The 16,080-nt window shown below is 42.6% G+C and overlaps 1 protein-coding gene across 1 annotated transcript in view; it reads right to left on the bottom strand.

The window, feature by feature from the left end:
* The window catches only part of ccdc88c (coiled-coil domain containing 88C), a 55,708-nt gene that overhangs the window by 15,047 nt on the left and 24,581 nt on the right, over positions 1–16,080 (bottom strand). Inside the window, exons 6-26 of the mRNA XM_074691387.1 lie at positions 15,255–15,338; positions 14,798–14,941; positions 11,807–12,030; positions 11,282–11,363; positions 9,678–9,836; positions 9,416–9,562; positions 9,041–9,191; positions 8,757–8,938; positions 7,954–8,091; positions 7,580–7,864; positions 6,682–7,479; positions 6,405–6,532; positions 6,157–6,298; positions 4,925–5,074; positions 4,582–4,743; positions 4,217–4,494; positions 3,597–3,740; positions 1,903–2,089; positions 1,662–1,807; positions 988–1,077; positions 603–904 (exon numbers count right to left, since the gene is read on the bottom strand). Of these exons, the coding sequence (XP_074547488.1) occupies positions 603–904; positions 988–1,077; positions 1,662–1,807; positions 1,903–2,089; positions 3,597–3,740; positions 4,217–4,494; positions 4,582–4,743; positions 4,925–5,074; positions 6,157–6,298; positions 6,405–6,532; positions 6,682–7,479; positions 7,580–7,864; positions 7,954–8,091; positions 8,757–8,938; positions 9,041–9,191; positions 9,416–9,562; positions 9,678–9,836; positions 11,282–11,363; positions 11,807–12,030; positions 14,798–14,941; positions 15,255–15,338 (4,123 nt within the window). The remainder of the gene's footprint in view (positions 1–602; positions 905–987; positions 1,078–1,661; positions 1,808–1,902; positions 2,090–3,596; positions 3,741–4,216; positions 4,495–4,581; positions 4,744–4,924; positions 5,075–6,156; positions 6,299–6,404; positions 6,533–6,681; positions 7,480–7,579; positions 7,865–7,953; positions 8,092–8,756; positions 8,939–9,040; positions 9,192–9,415; positions 9,563–9,677; positions 9,837–11,281; positions 11,364–11,806; positions 12,031–14,797; positions 14,942–15,254; positions 15,339–16,080) is intronic.

The raw sequence follows: 16,080 nt of genomic DNA, 5'->3' as shown, positions 1-16,080 counted from the left end.
CAGGGTGGCCTCCTGATGGCAAAGTAAAGTTCTGACATGTCTTTATAGAGCATGCCTTTTCTGCAAAGTAGCCTGAAATTTGTCAGATTTGTTCAGCAGGGAGGTGAAGTTGACTGCCTGCACAGCTGAACTGAACAAAGAAACCATCCCTTTCAAATTAACAAGTAAAGCTGCTGATGCATAAATATTTAGCAAGAATATATGAGAAGTCTTTCTGAGATGATTCAAAAATACTAAAACAAATTGTTGATGTTTCCAATTTAGGAGTAAAGTCTGTTTAAGACAGTTTTGAACTGATACAGCTGAGATTTGTTGGTTTAGGAAACATCAATTAAAAGTACATGTGTGAGTGAACAGCACCCTCTAGAGGAGCCTGTGTGAAAGACATCTGAAGTAAGGATGTTAATCAGCTGTGAAGTTGTGGATTGAATGACTTTGGACCCCTGCAATCTCCAAAAGGAGGGAAACCAGAGATGTAACTGTTATGGTCATGATGTAGAGCATGAATTTTCCCTGAAATGTGAACTTTTCCGTCTTGGCTTCAGATTTATCCAGGTTTTTCTGCTACAACAGAAGGTTTGTGTTACGCATTGTGTGTTTACCTCGGCTGATGGGTGTGAGAGCCGGACTCTGGGGTCCCAGGCTGGGGCTGGTGATGTGGTTGTTATGGTTACTGTGGGTGTGGCTGCTGTCCTGTGAGTCGCTGGCGGTCCGCTGGGGCAGTGGGGGAGGGGTTTCAGGGGGGAGGAGGGGAGGCGGGGCAGGTAGAGGGATGTCAGGGGCACATTTTGCTCTGTCTTTGGCTCCGTCCTTGTCTCGGTCCCCCCCTCTTTCTCTGCTGCTGCTCTCCTTTCGAGGTTTGATGAGTTTGGCTAAAGCTTTGGCTCCGGACCACTGACTCCTCCTGACAACACACAGAAACATTAACATCAAAAATATAGATCTGACCGACTCAGTCAGACTTTCTGTAGGAGTTATTTGAGTTACTTTTTAGGCGTGGGGTCGTAGAACTTGTACTGGTCCATGATCTTCTCTTCTAGTTTCTCTTTCTGACGGCGAAGAGCATTCAGCTTATCTCTGGATGAGAGGAAGACAGAAAGATGATCCATGTCAATCCTTTTTCTTCCTTAGGTTATTTTTCTTTAAAGGGTCATTACAGTGTTGTCGAACCTGGTCCCTTAATCATTTTATTTTTTGAGAACACCACAAAAATTAAAATCTAATCAAGTGTTTACTTCTTATTCTTTTGGGGAAAAGAAATGCATAAGACTTAACTTGAGCAACATTCACCCCAAAAGCCCAGAAAAATGTTTCATTTCAAGAAATAAAACTTGCTTGTAAAGAGTAGAAAAATCCACTTATCAAGCTTCTTGCAATGGGAGTAATACCTTAATACAAGAAACTAAACAAGTGCAACCACTAAAGGTGATCCCCTGAAGGAATTTTTATACTTTGTCTTGTTAACACCCCAAGTTGAATTTGAAAGTAGAGAAATCCAAAAACTTTCACTATAGGATTTTTTATGTCAGTTTTAAGAGGGAAGAATTTGATGGTTTCTGTGTTTCCATGTAGAGTCCATGTTTTATTTTCCAGGTTAACCACCAAAGCATGAGTTTTCTCTGTGAAGTTTGAACACATGGTGTGTCTTTGTGTGTAGTTACATGTATAGTTTCTGCTCCTGGTGATACATCTCTTTGCTCTCCATGCTCCTCTCCAGCAGGCTGTGGTTCTGCTGACTCAGCAGGTTGATCTGACTCAGGAGGTGGTGGTTCTCCTCCTCCAGGTTCCCTTTGAGTCGACTCAACAGCTGAAACACACACACAGGAGTCAGGAAACTGTGTTCTTTGAAGCGTTTAAAGTCAGACACAGAAATCTGCCTCATGGACTGAAACGTGGCTCTACCTCACAGTGGTTGTCTAGTTTGGTCATGGTCAGATCCAGGCCTTGGTGTTGCTCCATTAGTGAGTCATATCGGGCCATCCATTTGCTCACTTCCAGCTGGGAGGAGCTCAATGAGCTCTTGAATTCGTTCACTCGCTGCTGCAGGACCTCACACTGCTCTGACTGCTGAGACTGGCTCCCTGTCAGTCTGAAGAACAAAACAGAAGGTTAAATAGAAAACCAGTGGGAGGACGGTCAAGTGAGCCAGGCTGGTAGTTTTAAAATCCTTAGGCACAGCATGACAGCTACACTGAACCTGAACATCACTATTCAAAGTTGGTACCTTTGCTGTGTAGTGATGTCCTTCAAACCAAACTCTTCACTGTCCATATCAACTTACAGAAAGGAAACTGCTAATCACAGACTCCTGCACCGCACTCCTGCATCTTATCCCAACATAAAGCTCACAACAACAACCTTGATGTTTTACTTATTGGTACTTCAAAATAAAAGCATTTCCTTTGTTTAGTTCAGGCTAGGTTTTAAAGGGGGAAACAGTTTCAAGTTGTACTGATGTGATTAGCTCAGATACAGCTGAAAAACAAACAGATATTTGGTTTATCAGTAGCCACGTTTACATGGACCCAAATATTCCGCTTGCATTTGGTTTATTTGCTCAAACGGAAAGAATTTAACCTTTGTATACACCTCATTCTGAAAGAAAAGTGCCAATCCGAATGGAAATTTAATCGGTTTCACAGGGGTGGAATATTCCTTTCCCCAAACTGATTGAGGTATCATGTATCCACTCAGACGGAAAGTTGTCAGGGTGCGTTCTTTCAACACATGCTCAGATATGACGTTAAACGCAACTCAAGACGTTCCTCAACTTAAAAAATGGCGGCGAGCCGTCAGCACTGGACTGCTGCGGAAAGTTTGTTTTTGATCCAAACTTTGAAAGAAATGAACATAATTTCAAGACTAGACAGACAACAAACTCGCAATATACAGTATTGTAACACTGTGATAAACAAACTGTCGTCCTCCAGCTTTGATAAATCTTGTGATTTATCATGTAGCGCATTTAGACCAGAGATTAGAATATTCCTTTTCATGTTTGTTTTCGGAAAAGTCATTCGGAAATATTCCATTCGGAGAGACGAAAAACTCCTCATGTAACTGTGGCTTCTGTTTGTCAACACAGTGCTGCCTGCCTGCTCTGCACTGATATTTACCCCAGCAGAGCAGCAGCCTGTACAGAGGAGTCCCGTCATCTAGGTAAAACAGTCAGATAATTAAAAGAGTCCCTTCATTTTACTTTCTGGGTGGTAAAAGAATATTTGAAGCTGATTAATCTGATTAAACTGGTATTTCTGAAAGTACAATCAGTGATCACTGTCAATCGATGGATATCCATCAAAAGAGCAAGTATCAGGTGATACCAGTACTGATCTAATGGTGCATCCCCAGTAACCTCACGTGTCACTACCTCTGCATCAGTGCAGTAACAGACAGAAGATTCTTAGTACAATCTAAGCTAAACTAGAAAAGACTTAAGTGACCCAGGTTTGATAAAAAAAAAAAAAGTCAAGTTTAAAGCTAAACAAAACTCCAGATCCTGAGTTACGAGTCCTGAGAAGATGTTTTCTTTTTGAAAATATCTTCAGACTTCATCCTTTAAAAGAAATGTTTTATAAATGTGTTTAAATATTTACCTGTCCACTTCTGTTTTCAGCTGCAGATTCTCTTGCTGCAGTAGCCGATTCTTCTGGACCTCCTGGCTCAGCTCTTCTTTCTCTTTCTGTCCACGCCCCTCTTGCTCCTCCCATTTGTCCTTCTGCTGCAGCAAATTACAATACCTGCAGACACACACCGAGCAGAGACCAGGGGGTACTTAAAGTGGGTGGTGTCTGTGATTATAACTTGTGTGGGACACATGGTTTCAGCTTGAATAATCTTTTAATATCATGTAGCTGTGAATGACTGTGATTGGTCAGAATAGTTTGCTTCTTCACCCACGACTGACAGACTTTACATGTAGAGATGCATCAGCCGTACCACCCAATAAACTTAGGAAACAAAAGTAAACAGAAGCTCAGGATGCTAAAGATGCTATTTTAATGTGAATTAAATGAAAACTTCCTCTTTTCCAGTTGGAGAAATGCAGAAAAATGACAGTTTTATAGATATAAACTGAGTCAAATCATAAAATCTTCTGCACTTTTTCTTCCAATAACTGCTCTGAGTCTTTCCTGAGTTTTTCCCACTGGTCATTTCTCTGTGGTGTGTTTGTCCACCCTGTAATCTGGGAGAAGTCTTCAAGTCATCCACTTACTTGCCGTGCAGCGCCCTGTGATCGTTCTCTAGCGCCCTCTGTTTGCCTTTCAGCGCCGTGTGCTGACTGATCAGCTGCTCGTACTCATGTGCCTGCCTCTCATGAACGCTCAGCAGTCGCTCGTGGTCACTGAGCACGCCCTCTCGGGCCCGCCACGCCTCTTCACGCTGTCTTTGCCACGATTCTACCTCTGTCTCCAGGGCAGTGACTTGGCCCTGCAGCACGGCATTCTGGGCCATGAGAGAGGCACTCTGGGAGGAGAGCGTGGAGTTCTCCACCTGCAACACATCAACAAAGAGTTGAACTGTTTTCTTTACCGACTCGTATTCCCTTTGTTCTAAATACATAGGTCTGATTTTGCTTACCTGAAGTTTTGCGGTCTGAGTGTGTAAAGAAGAATTCTGCTCCTGCAGAGTGCTGATGTGTCGTTGCAGCGCCCCCATCTGGTTGTTCTGAGAGGTGTTCTGGTTCTCCATCTGTTTGAGCTGCTCTTTCAATAGACTGCTTTCTGTCTGCAGGGAGGCATTCTGCAGAAACGATGACAGCAAAATAATCATAAAACAGGAAACAAAAACACTGATTGAGTGGCAGAAATAGTCAGAGATGATAGTGAGGACTCACAGTTTGAGTAGAAAACTTTTCAGAATTATTGACTCTTATAATAGATCATAAATAACAAGGAAAAGAGCTTAAAAAGAAAAGCCTTACATTCTTCTCGACATCAATCAGATGATCTTTTATCCGTAGCAGCTCAGCAGTGGCTGACCCTTGACCCCTGTCACCTCCTGAGCGCTGCTGGTAGTTCTGGTTTTCTTCTTCTCCTTGTTGCTGGCGCAGAACAGACACTGTCTGACGAGCCTACAGCAGAAAATAATGATGTTGGAAAACACTTTGCACTAACAGATTCAAAACTCAACAAAAAAAAAGTGAAGTGAGTTTGTGCACAGTCCATTTAAAGCTTAAAAATATTGAGAGAAGAGAAAGATTCTGTGACATGTTTCTTGATTATTTTGTTGAAATGCTAGAAGTGCTGATTGCAATGCCATTCATTAAGGCAATGAGATAGATATCAGGGAAAAGACAAACAGACTGAGTATCAGCTTCTTTCCCAAAGACATCAGGGCTCTGACCACTGTGCAGCACCCTCTCCTCCCCTAACCCCTCATCATGAGATCACCACAGTAGCTGTGTTTCTATTACACCTAGAGTTGTGCAAAACGTAAATATCCCAATGAAGAAACGGTAATGGATACACCACAATTTTGAAAAAAACTCTCAAATTTCGCTAAAAAAGTTTTTACACTCCCTTGAGGTGGTCTTCTATTAGTTCTGATATTGAAGTTTCTGGCAAAAGTGCAATGGAAACACCTTTTTTGCAAAAACATGTCATGCTGTCATAACAACACAACTCCCCTTTCTGTGTTCAGTGCAGATGTTTCTCTTTTTGAGCATCAAAAACTAATTCAATGTTTTGTTCCAACCTGTTTTTTAGTTGGTGTGATCACAGCAAACAGTTTGACCAGTGAATAAAAACACTAATGTTGATGAAGTGGCATCATCATGAGTGCAGCGTCCGGATGGACATAACGTTACTTTATTTAACTTGTGCTTATTTATTCTAGTCGTAACGGAAAAAACTGGCAAGGCCAAATTGTTCTCTCTCAAAACTTCAGAAATAACGCTTTTATCTTGCAAAAAAGTGCAATGGAAACAGCTAAAATTTATGGCACCTTTTCATATCCTACTTCTCACAATGTGATTTCTCTTAGTCTCGTCCAATCAGTCGCTTCATTTCATACTTTAACAGTTTATTTATCCTGATGCATGTAAGTTTGGAAACACTAATATTTATTTATCTTCAGTCGGACTTGAACATGTTGCACATTTCAGCCTCTAAAATGTGACAAGACTTCTGTAAAAACCAGAGCGTGTGTCCTTACAGCAGTTAGTTCAGCCTGTAGTGATGAATTGAGTGCGCTGCTTTCCTCCACTTTCTTCTCCAGATAAAAGATTTTTTCCTCTTTAATCTTCATCGTCTTCTGGACTGTTTCCTCCAGTCGAGACTCCAGCAGCCTGTACCTGCTGATTAAAACAAACACATAAACAAAAAAACATGATTATTATCCTTTTAAATATGACGAGGAGCCTCTAAATGGGGATAATATACATCAGTTAATAAGGTAACTACCTGTCCTCCAGTGTGTGCTCCTGCTGCAGGAGCTTTTCCCTGTTCAGCCCGATCTTCTCCAGTTCTTCATTCAGTCTCTCTAACTCCACGCTCTGCTGCTGAACACTCAGCTTCTCTGACACCAGCTCCTGGAAACACACAGAGACTTTATGACACTCTGACGACACATCTGTTCCTTCATTTAGATGATAAACCCATGGTCTAAAAACAACACAGGGCTATCCGTCAAAGATTTCTTTCTGCAGACTTTTTGTGAGATGACTCTTTCTTCTCTCACCTCTCTCAGAGTGGCCAGCGTCCTCTTGTCAATAGTCGCCTGTTTCTGCAGCTCCTTGTTCTCCCTCTCAAGCTCCTTTCCTTTGACTGCCACCTCCTTCAGCCTCTCCACCTCCTTTCTCAAAGCTGTGCCCTCCTTCTGTACAGCAGCCAGCCGCCTGGTTTTCTCCTCCAGCTCCGTCTCTTTGCTCTCCAGCAGGGTCCTGATCTTCCAGCTCTCCTTCTCCAGGTGCTTCCTGCCCTTCTCAGACTGCTCCAGATCCTGCTGGATCTTCCTCCTCTCCTGGTCACCTTCCTCTCTCCGTCTCCGCTCCTCCTTCAGCTCCTCCACTTCCCGTCTAACTTCCTCCTCTCTTGTCTGCATTTCTTGCCTCTCTTTCTCCACCTCCTCCCTCTCTTCTTTGCTCTTCTGTACTTCCTCCTCTAAGCGATGCTTCTCCTGGTTCAAAGCTGCCACGTTCAGCTCCAGCCTCTCCGCCTTCTTCTTCTCTCCATGTACCTCCTCTCTGGCCTCCTCCAGCCTCCTCTGCAGCTCTTGTGTCTCCTTCTGTGACTCTTTGTGCTCCTCCTGTAAGGTGGCCAGGCGGGCGCTGGAAGAGCGCAGGTTTTCCAGGGAGCAGCGGAGGTCCAGGTTCTCCTTTGAGAGCAGGCCGTTCTCTGCTTCCTGTCTCCCCAGCTGCTGTAACTCCTTCTGGTTCTCCTCTGCCTCCCTCTTCAACCTGTGCACCTCCTGCTCCAAAGTGGACACCTGCTTTTCTAATGTTTCTGACCGCTCGCTGCATGCACGCAGGGAGGCCACCTAGAAGCAAAAACAAAAGGTTCATCTCATTTAATTCTTTAAAAAAGAAATACTTACAACACAAAGTCTACTACATATCTAAGCTTTGTTTTCTTTTCACCTCTCTGCTCAGAGCGTCCCTGCTCCTCTCCAGCCTTCCCGCCTCCCTCTCCACCTCCTCACAGCGCCCTGCTCTCTCCCTCAGCCTCTTCGACTCCTCATTGGCTAGTTTGAGCTGTGTTTCTAAGCTGGCCAATCGGGAGCTGGTGTCAGTGATGTTCTGGTGCAGGAGGCGGTTCTCTGTCTCCACCTCTCGGACCCGCGCCTCGTTGTTGGACTGAGCACGCTCCTGAAGTGAGGCCACCGCGTCGGAGAGGTGCTGCTTCTCACTCTCCAACTCTGAGATCTGACCAGACAAGAGGAACAGGGCGTCAACAGAGGCTGCATTTTGTTGTCTTATCATGAACATATTCAGTGTGGCTGTGTGTGAACTACCTGTCTGTCTTTCTCTGTCCTCAGTGAGTGCATTTCTCTCTCCAGCATCTGTTTTTCCTTCAAGATTTCCTCTCCCAGTGATTCCATGTCCTGATTGGTGAGTCTCTCCTGGTCTAACAATCCCTGGAGACGCTCCAGCTGAGAAAAAAAACACACAAGACAGGGGTGATTGAGTAATTAATATTTAAACAAGTAGCAAAAACACAAAATAACCTTCTTCTGTAATGGACCTTGATGAAGACAGAATGATGGAAAGCTAAAATTACTGCCGGATGATTAAAGCTCAGGCAAACATAGTTTTTGTTTTTGTTGAGGAGACGATGATGAGGTATTGCATTCCTGTAACGGGTGATTAGCAATCTGTTTGACACATCCTGTCTAACGTGTGCCAGTCCCTGCAGGTACGTTCAGGGACTGTTGTAAAAGTGCAACTCAGTCCATGTGTTGTGTTTGTAGCACTTTTTTAAGTTAGAGATGAAAATTGGAGCCATGGTGTTCACAGAAAGAGTTTTTGTACTCGACTTGTCTTGGAGTAAGGATCATTCTTCTGTAACTGACTGCACAGGAGTAAAATCTGTAAACAATCAGAGGGAGCAGGTTTTCAAAGACCTGTATCGCCCTCAGAGGGAGGATGTCTGGGTAGATGAGTTAGTAATCATGTTTTTGGCCCTTATTAATCAACAGGCTTAAAGATGGTATGAAGTGGATGTTGTTTTGTTTTGATGATATCCTAGGCTGATTTATATCTCTGAAGTAAAACATCTTAGTCCAGACAAAGTGTGCAACAGATGTCTGCCTCCTACCTTCTTGCTGAGGCTCTGGTTCTCTCTGTCCAGCTCCTGTGTGTGAAGCTGCTTCTCCTGCAGTTGGTGGTTGTCCTCTTTCAGTCTTTCTATGGATGCCTGAAGCTCCCGGTTCTCCTTCTCCAGCTTCAACACCCGGCTGGACACACACTCATTCAGCTCGTGGACCAACGACTTGCGAGCTGCGGTGAAGGAAAAAACATAGAAGAATAGTTTTGATAGAACACAGAGGATGGATTTTAGGACAAAGATGAAAAAGGATGTTGGAGTATCGTGCGTCTCACTCTCTGTGTTAGTGTTGTCATGGTTCTTGGACAACTGTTCCAGCTCCCAGCCCAGATGAGCCGATTCATTCATGCTCTGCTTCTGACCGATCTCCAGCAGCATGTTCTCCTCCACCAGCTCCTCCAACCGCCTGCGCTCACTGTCTCTCTCCTGCAGAAAAATTTCCACAAACACATTCAGCCAACACAGCAGAGACAGATGATATATCATTTCAAGTTTCTATCTTAGGTTCTTCTGTTCAGATATTTAGGTCCAGTGACGTGCAGTCAAACTGCTCCATGTAAAAATGTTTGGGTTTATTCATTAAAAACCTTTAAAGTGTCCTGTTAAGACACTTTGACCTACAAATATTCAATAATGTCAGAGTCATGTACCATTTCCAGGTCGTTTATTTTAGCTCGCAGTAACAGGTTGTCTTTTTCCAGCGTGTGCAGTTTATCACAGCGCCCCCTAGAGGCAGATAGCTGCTCCTCCAGAAGAACCTTTGTCTCCATCAGAGTCATGTTGTCTTCACGAAGCTCCTGCATGACCACACACACAGACAAATACACACAATATCAAAGCATATTCAATAAAATGACACAAAGTCACAAACACTTCTTAACAGTTCTGTCTTAAATGATGTGCTTTTATTACCTCCACTCTGGTTTTGTAGAAATGAACATCGTTGAGTTTCTCTTTACATCGGGTCAGCTCAGTCTCCAGTCTGTCCACTCGGGACGCTTTCTCCCTCAGAGAGTCCACCTCATCCCGGTACACTCTAACTGAACGGGCCTCACACGACAGGGACTGATTCTGAAACACACAAAAGGTCATCGGATTGTGGGAGGAAAAACACCAGGAAAAGACTTTTTTGGGGGCCAGGGGTGATGGATGTATCACTAAAGATTAGGTACTATCAGGTCGATTTTTCACATCAGTTCAAGACATTTTAATATTTGATGAATTTAAGACATGATCAGTGTTGAACCATACCTAACATGGTTGGACATTCTGAGATCTGCACTTTTAGGTTGTTCTCCAAAGAAAAACTCCTCACTCAGCAATAATCAGCACACTCTTACCTTTACCAGGAGTAATCTTTCCTTCACCTCTATAACTTTGCACACTCACCCACTCCTCCATAACTTCCAGACTGGACTACTGTAACAGCATTCCTCATGGCCTTCTCTCCACTCACATCCTATAACGTCTATATTCAGAACTCAGCTGCTCAGAGCTCACATCACATCCCCACTGAATCCACTTCAACATTCTTCTTATCATCTGCAAAGCCTACAAGTAACCTTTTTTCCTCGTACCTGACCAACCGTCTCCCCATCTCACCACATGAGGTCATCAAACGCCTTCTGACCCCATCACAGAGACCAAACACCACACCTTGAGAGGCTGAGTTTTTGCCATCACAGCTCCAACTCTCTGGAACTGTGACTCTCTTCACTCATTTAAAAATCAATTTAAAACCTACCCTTCCAAAATAAAAAGCTCACAACACATGAATTTAAGTCCAGTCAGTCATTATAAATACTAATATATCACGATAAAATCAAATTCACTAGAAACAAAAATAGATTCCAAACAATAAAAACAACTTCACCTAATGTAACTATATTGTCCCATGATGTGTTATTTTCACTACTTACTGATCAGACTATCATAAAACCATAATACAACCACAAAAACCAACGATAGAGGTTTATAAGTTGTTTCCTTCATCATATGGATGATATTTGCCACAATAATCATAATTTAGTGATTTGTTTGTGTCATTTTATAATTTTGGAGCAGATTGTCTGTCATATAAATGTGTGGCACTGACAAACCTGACTGTTTGGCCTATAAATGTCTCATGACAGTGTGCAGGATGGTGTCAAATAAAAAGCTTTTTTTAAGAGTTTATCAGCTTTAACTTTAGCAGCTGGTTCTTATTGATGTGTTTTTCCTTGTTTACTGTGCCTCAAACTTTGTCACCTGTCCTCGGTCATGCTCTGGGGATCAAAGGGGCCTTTTAAAACCTCCCACAGAAAGGATTTGTCCACACAGGTCTGATTTAGGTTAAGGGTCATAAAGGCTGTTAGAAAAATCTTATCAGACCTGTATAATTAGGCCATTGAACCCACAAATGAATAACAAATCAACCCAATATCATCCAGTGTGTCACCAGCAGGTCTGTTTGCTCTACTCCTGTTTCTTTCCTGCTCATACAGATCTGTGACTGCAGGTTACAAACCGTTCCTGACCTCTTGTTTTTGTCTCTGCAGCTCCTGATCCAGACGCTCCACTTCATGCTTAGAATCCATCAGCTGCTCTGTTTTCTCTTCCCTGCAAACACAGAAAGAGATCAGCTTCAAATCAACACGTTACCATCCATCTTTATGTTGATCCTCCGCTCTGAAACCTGGTTTTGTGTCACATTAGCTGAAGGTAATTAAAGAGCTCCACAATTAACACTGCTGGGAGATGAGAAACATGCAGCAGTCTGGCTTCAGTCTTTGATACATCCTGGTGAAAGAGTCTGGGTGTGTGTGTGTGAAGTGAAGTGTTTAGTTTATCTCTAAATACATGGATCCTCTGTGTGATTATCCTGTAGATCAGAACTAGACACAGTAATAAGCTGTGTTGGGTGTATAATGACTACCAGCTGCTGCTTGTATCACCACACTTCAGCCTTTAACCAGAGATCCACTGAAGTTTTCAGACTTTTTAAAGAGGATTTAAATGTAAAAGTATTGACTTCTTCCTATATGATGTTTTAATTTACTCACAGTTCCTGTCTGTATCTGCGGAGTTTGGCTTTGGTGTCGGCGAGCTCCACAGACAGATGCTGCTTCTCCTCTTTGGTCAGAATCACAGCTGATCCGCCGTTAGTCACTCCCACACCTCCAGAGCTCTGCCCACGCTCTGGGCTGCCCATGCCCAGATTCCTGCACCCTTCCTGGGGCTGCCGGCTGGACAGGTAGTCCCTCTCCTGAGTCAGATCCACGATTACCTGAGAAGAAGAAAAGTTTAATCAAACATCTTAACATTTCTCAAGTTTACTGAAGTTGATGGAAACATCAGTTTCTCACTGCAGATTTAACATCACCAATGAAAATGAAACGCGTTAGTGCAGCCTGTTATCATTATTATTTTTTTTGGTTTATCAAACTTGTCCAATTTTTCCTGGACAATTTCTTTGGACTGTGTCCTTCCTGGACATGCATTCAGACAGAGTCGTGGACTGATTTTTTTTCATACTGATATCGTCAACTATTCACTCGCTTTGCTGTTGCTGAGATTCCTGCAGGACTCAAGATTCCTAAGCCGACTAGAGATGTAGAGGAAGAAAAACGATGTGGGATGAGAGCTGGAGGCTTTTGGAGAGGCGATATAAGCTATGTCACCTCTCTTCAATCACAGTTAACATGAGATCTCTGCTAAATGAGATGGAAAAGCTAACAGGGCGAGACAGACAGAGTTTGAGGAATGCAGTATGGTGTGCTTTATGAAGAGGTGGCCACATCAGGCCGTTCATGACCACACCACCATCATCAGCCACTACAGCAGTCTTTTTCAACTTTGGGGTCGCCTGGAATTTCCAGCTAGTTATAAAAAAAAAAAAAAAAAAAAAACAAGATAAAAAATACTACTATATTTTTTAATGATTGAATAGGCCCATATATTTCATTTAAATTAAAACACCACACATTTTCCTTTATAATCATAATTATTATGTTAATAATAATAATAAAAAACAAGTTTAACCCTCTCGACTGGATGTTACGTCGGAATTGAGATGCGCTCTCTCCACCACAGCACACCACCTGACTTTGAAAACACAAAAACACAAATAAATGGACTCCCACCGAAAAAGTCTGATATCAGTCTGCATTCACGCTTTATTTAAAGAATTTTCGGTGCATTACTTTCACACAAAAACATTGCCAAATAAGGCTCTAGTTCTCATCGTGTCGTAAAACGGCGCTACCTCCGCTGCAGAGCCACAGCTGGCTACGAGACGCTCGCCACTTAGTTTATCAGTCCGCGCGCGCGCGCGGTGTGCCAGATATAAACAAACGCAAGTAATCTGCCAGGACGAAGAGACACGATGAGAACTAGAGCCTTATGTAGTGGTGTTTTTGTGTGAAGGTAACACGCTGAAAATTCTCTGAGCATGAATGCAGACCGATATCAGAGTTTTTCGGTGGGAGTCCGTTCATTTGTGTTTTTGGTCAAGTAAAAAAAGGCCCCGTCTGAGTGCAGAGGAAACCGGCAGACGAGCAGGGAGGGGGTCTTTGGTGCGTGCGCTCTGGGCTTCTGCTGCACAAAAACACTGCTGTAGGGGTAATTTCTGCCCTAGACCTTGTGATAGGACCCAACTTGTTCCATACCGGAGTATCACTTTAAATATGGTGAAATGAGAAAGACAGTCACAATACATAAAAGACACAAAAAACTCTGAAGCTGAAACTGAAGCACTGTGGTTTATCTTTAAAATGTTCATTGTTGCTGGTTTAAGATGCTGCAGCTCTTTCATAATCAATTGTCTGAGATATTTCTTCAGTATTAATTTGCAGCCTTGTAAATATAAGCTCCACTGAATGTACCTATCCTGACTAGGGACATTGAAATTCTCAACCTAACTTTCCTGCCTCATCCATAGTAGTACACATTATATAGCCTTAGTGTTGGTTAAAATTAAGGTTTTATTGAAATATATATATATATATATATATATGTATATACATACACACACACACACACACACACACACACACACACACACACACACACACACACACACACACACACACACACACACACACACACACACACACACACACACACACACACACACACATATATATATACATACATATATATACACATGAAGAATTTTTTAGCAAAAAAATCGTCTGTTTTAGGTGTCTGGGGTCGCCAGAAACTTGTGATGTAAAAATGGGGTCACAGCCTAAAAAAGGTTAGGAACCACTGCACTACAGACTGACATCAGTGCTTTATTGTTACATTTTACATAGCTCTAGGTAGCTTGCGATGTCCAACTATCCGTGGTGAGTGAGACACTCTTCGCCTTCTTGATGCTTTCTTTCACTTTAACCTTTGTCTCTTGGTTAAGTGTTGGTGTTAGACTTTTGTTGAAGTATGTCCAATGTTCACCAAGCTTTTAAACCCCTCATTGTCCACCACCTAAAACGGCTGCAGGCTTTTGACAACAAATTCTGAGCTCTTGTGCTGTCACGAGGAAAACCCGGCTGCTTAACGAATTGTTGTCAGGCCTCAATTGCTTCTTGGTTTTGTATTAAGAATCTTTTCTGGGTGATTCTTCATCAAGTGGCTTCTCATACTTGTATTCCCCGACTTGTAGCCAATCGCAGTCTGACAGTGACTACAAACAGACTTTTGCATGTCCGTTATGTTTTTTCAATGGTCGTTTTTCTTTACCGCGAAACCAAAATGCGTCCAAACCTCTGATTTAAACTTTGCTGGAGGTTCCACTATTTTAAGCTTTCGACTTTGCTGGAGATGTAGTTTACTTCTCAGACCAGCTCACTCAATAGCATCAGTGAAAAACTACAGTAGCTCTGATGTTACTTTATTGTGCAAAAGGGAAACTGTATGACTGAATTTTACCCTGGGATAAAGAAAAGTATTTTTGATTCTGATTCATTTTTAACACTTGCTTTTCTGAAACAAATTTTAAGTGCATGAAATATTATTTTTAATTTTATTTTTAAAGTGGTTGTGTGACCTCATACCTCACTGGCTTTGTCTCTCTGGTCAATCAACTGCCGTAGAGATGCCGCCATGTTTCTGGACAATGGCGTCAGCTCTTCAGGTGCAAGCTCTGATCCCTCCTCCAGCCAGGACAGGTCAAGAACATTCAGCTGGTTGTGAGTCACCTGGAGCAAAGACGAATATACAATTTTAAGTTGTTACATAAAACATGTGATAGAGTAAAGCAGTCAAGATTTTTTTCCTGTATGTATTTGCCAAATTTTGCAGATCACAGATGAGCTATCTCCAGTATAATTAATCAAGACTGAGGTAAAGTTGGGTCAATAATTTGTCAATCTTCTATTTTTTTTCTTACAACTTAGATCTTTCTTTTTTGGAGAGGGGTCTGGAGAGATGTTGTGAAAGAACTGGAGCAGGTATTTCAAAGTACTAATTCACATTTATGAGTTTTTATTCCTTGCTTTGTGCTTCACTGACCTCCTGAATGTGAGACACGATGGCAGCTTGTGTCTCGATGTCGAGCAGCTTGATTTTCTCAATCATCTCCTCTTTTCTCTCACACTGTCGCACAAAAACACAGACAAACAAATCAACAGACACACAAACAGAGCAGGGAATGTCTGAAAGCTGTTCTGTTTATGAATATTTTCTGTGCACATGAAAAAACAGAGAGCTGTTTTGCATGTCTGAGGAAGAGAGGCTTAATATTCTGTTATTGCATCAACATAATGTCCATGTGGTTTTATCCAACCCTCCCTCGCCTTCTCTGTGTTTCCATTTACCACTCCCTCATGGCCTTCCTCTTTCCTGGAACCAGTAGAACCAGTACAGGTAAGGAAGGAGGGAGGGAGGGAAACAAAGGGAGGGAAAACTCAAAAGAAGAGAGTAATGAAATGAGGAAAGAGGGAGAAAGCCGCAGGGAAAAGAGAGATAAGAAAAAGTGGTGTGTGTTCAGAGCTTTGGGAGGGGTGGAAACGAGGAACAACAAAGAGATGAAGAAACAAACACACACAGACGGGGGGAAACACCTGAGCCCCGAGCTCCCACATGACCAGCCCTCCTCTTTAATCACAGGTGACCCAATTAACTCTCAACATGCAATACATGGAATAAAGTGCCCTCGAGCAAGGGTTTTCAAGTGTCAAAGTAGGCCGATTACCCTCCAACACTTTCATGAAATAGCGCCGTAACTCTAAAAGCGTTTAAAGTTAATGCCCTATTGATGTTTCAGTGTGTGTGTGTGTGTGTTTTGATCCTGCAGACACACCTACATGCATTTATCAGCACGCAGGCTGAACGGCTC

Source organism: Halichoeres trimaculatus, unplaced genomic scaffold, assembly GCF_033239565.1.
Source record: "Halichoeres trimaculatus isolate MK-OKI-2021-1 unplaced genomic scaffold, fHalTri1.1 fHalTri1_scaffold_17, whole genome shotgun sequence".
Lineage (NCBI taxonomy): Eukaryota > Metazoa > Chordata > Actinopteri > Labriformes > Labridae > Halichoeres > Halichoeres trimaculatus.
The sequence above is the reverse complement of the archived record's forward strand: the minus strand, read 5'-3'. Positions and strand labels throughout refer to the sequence as shown.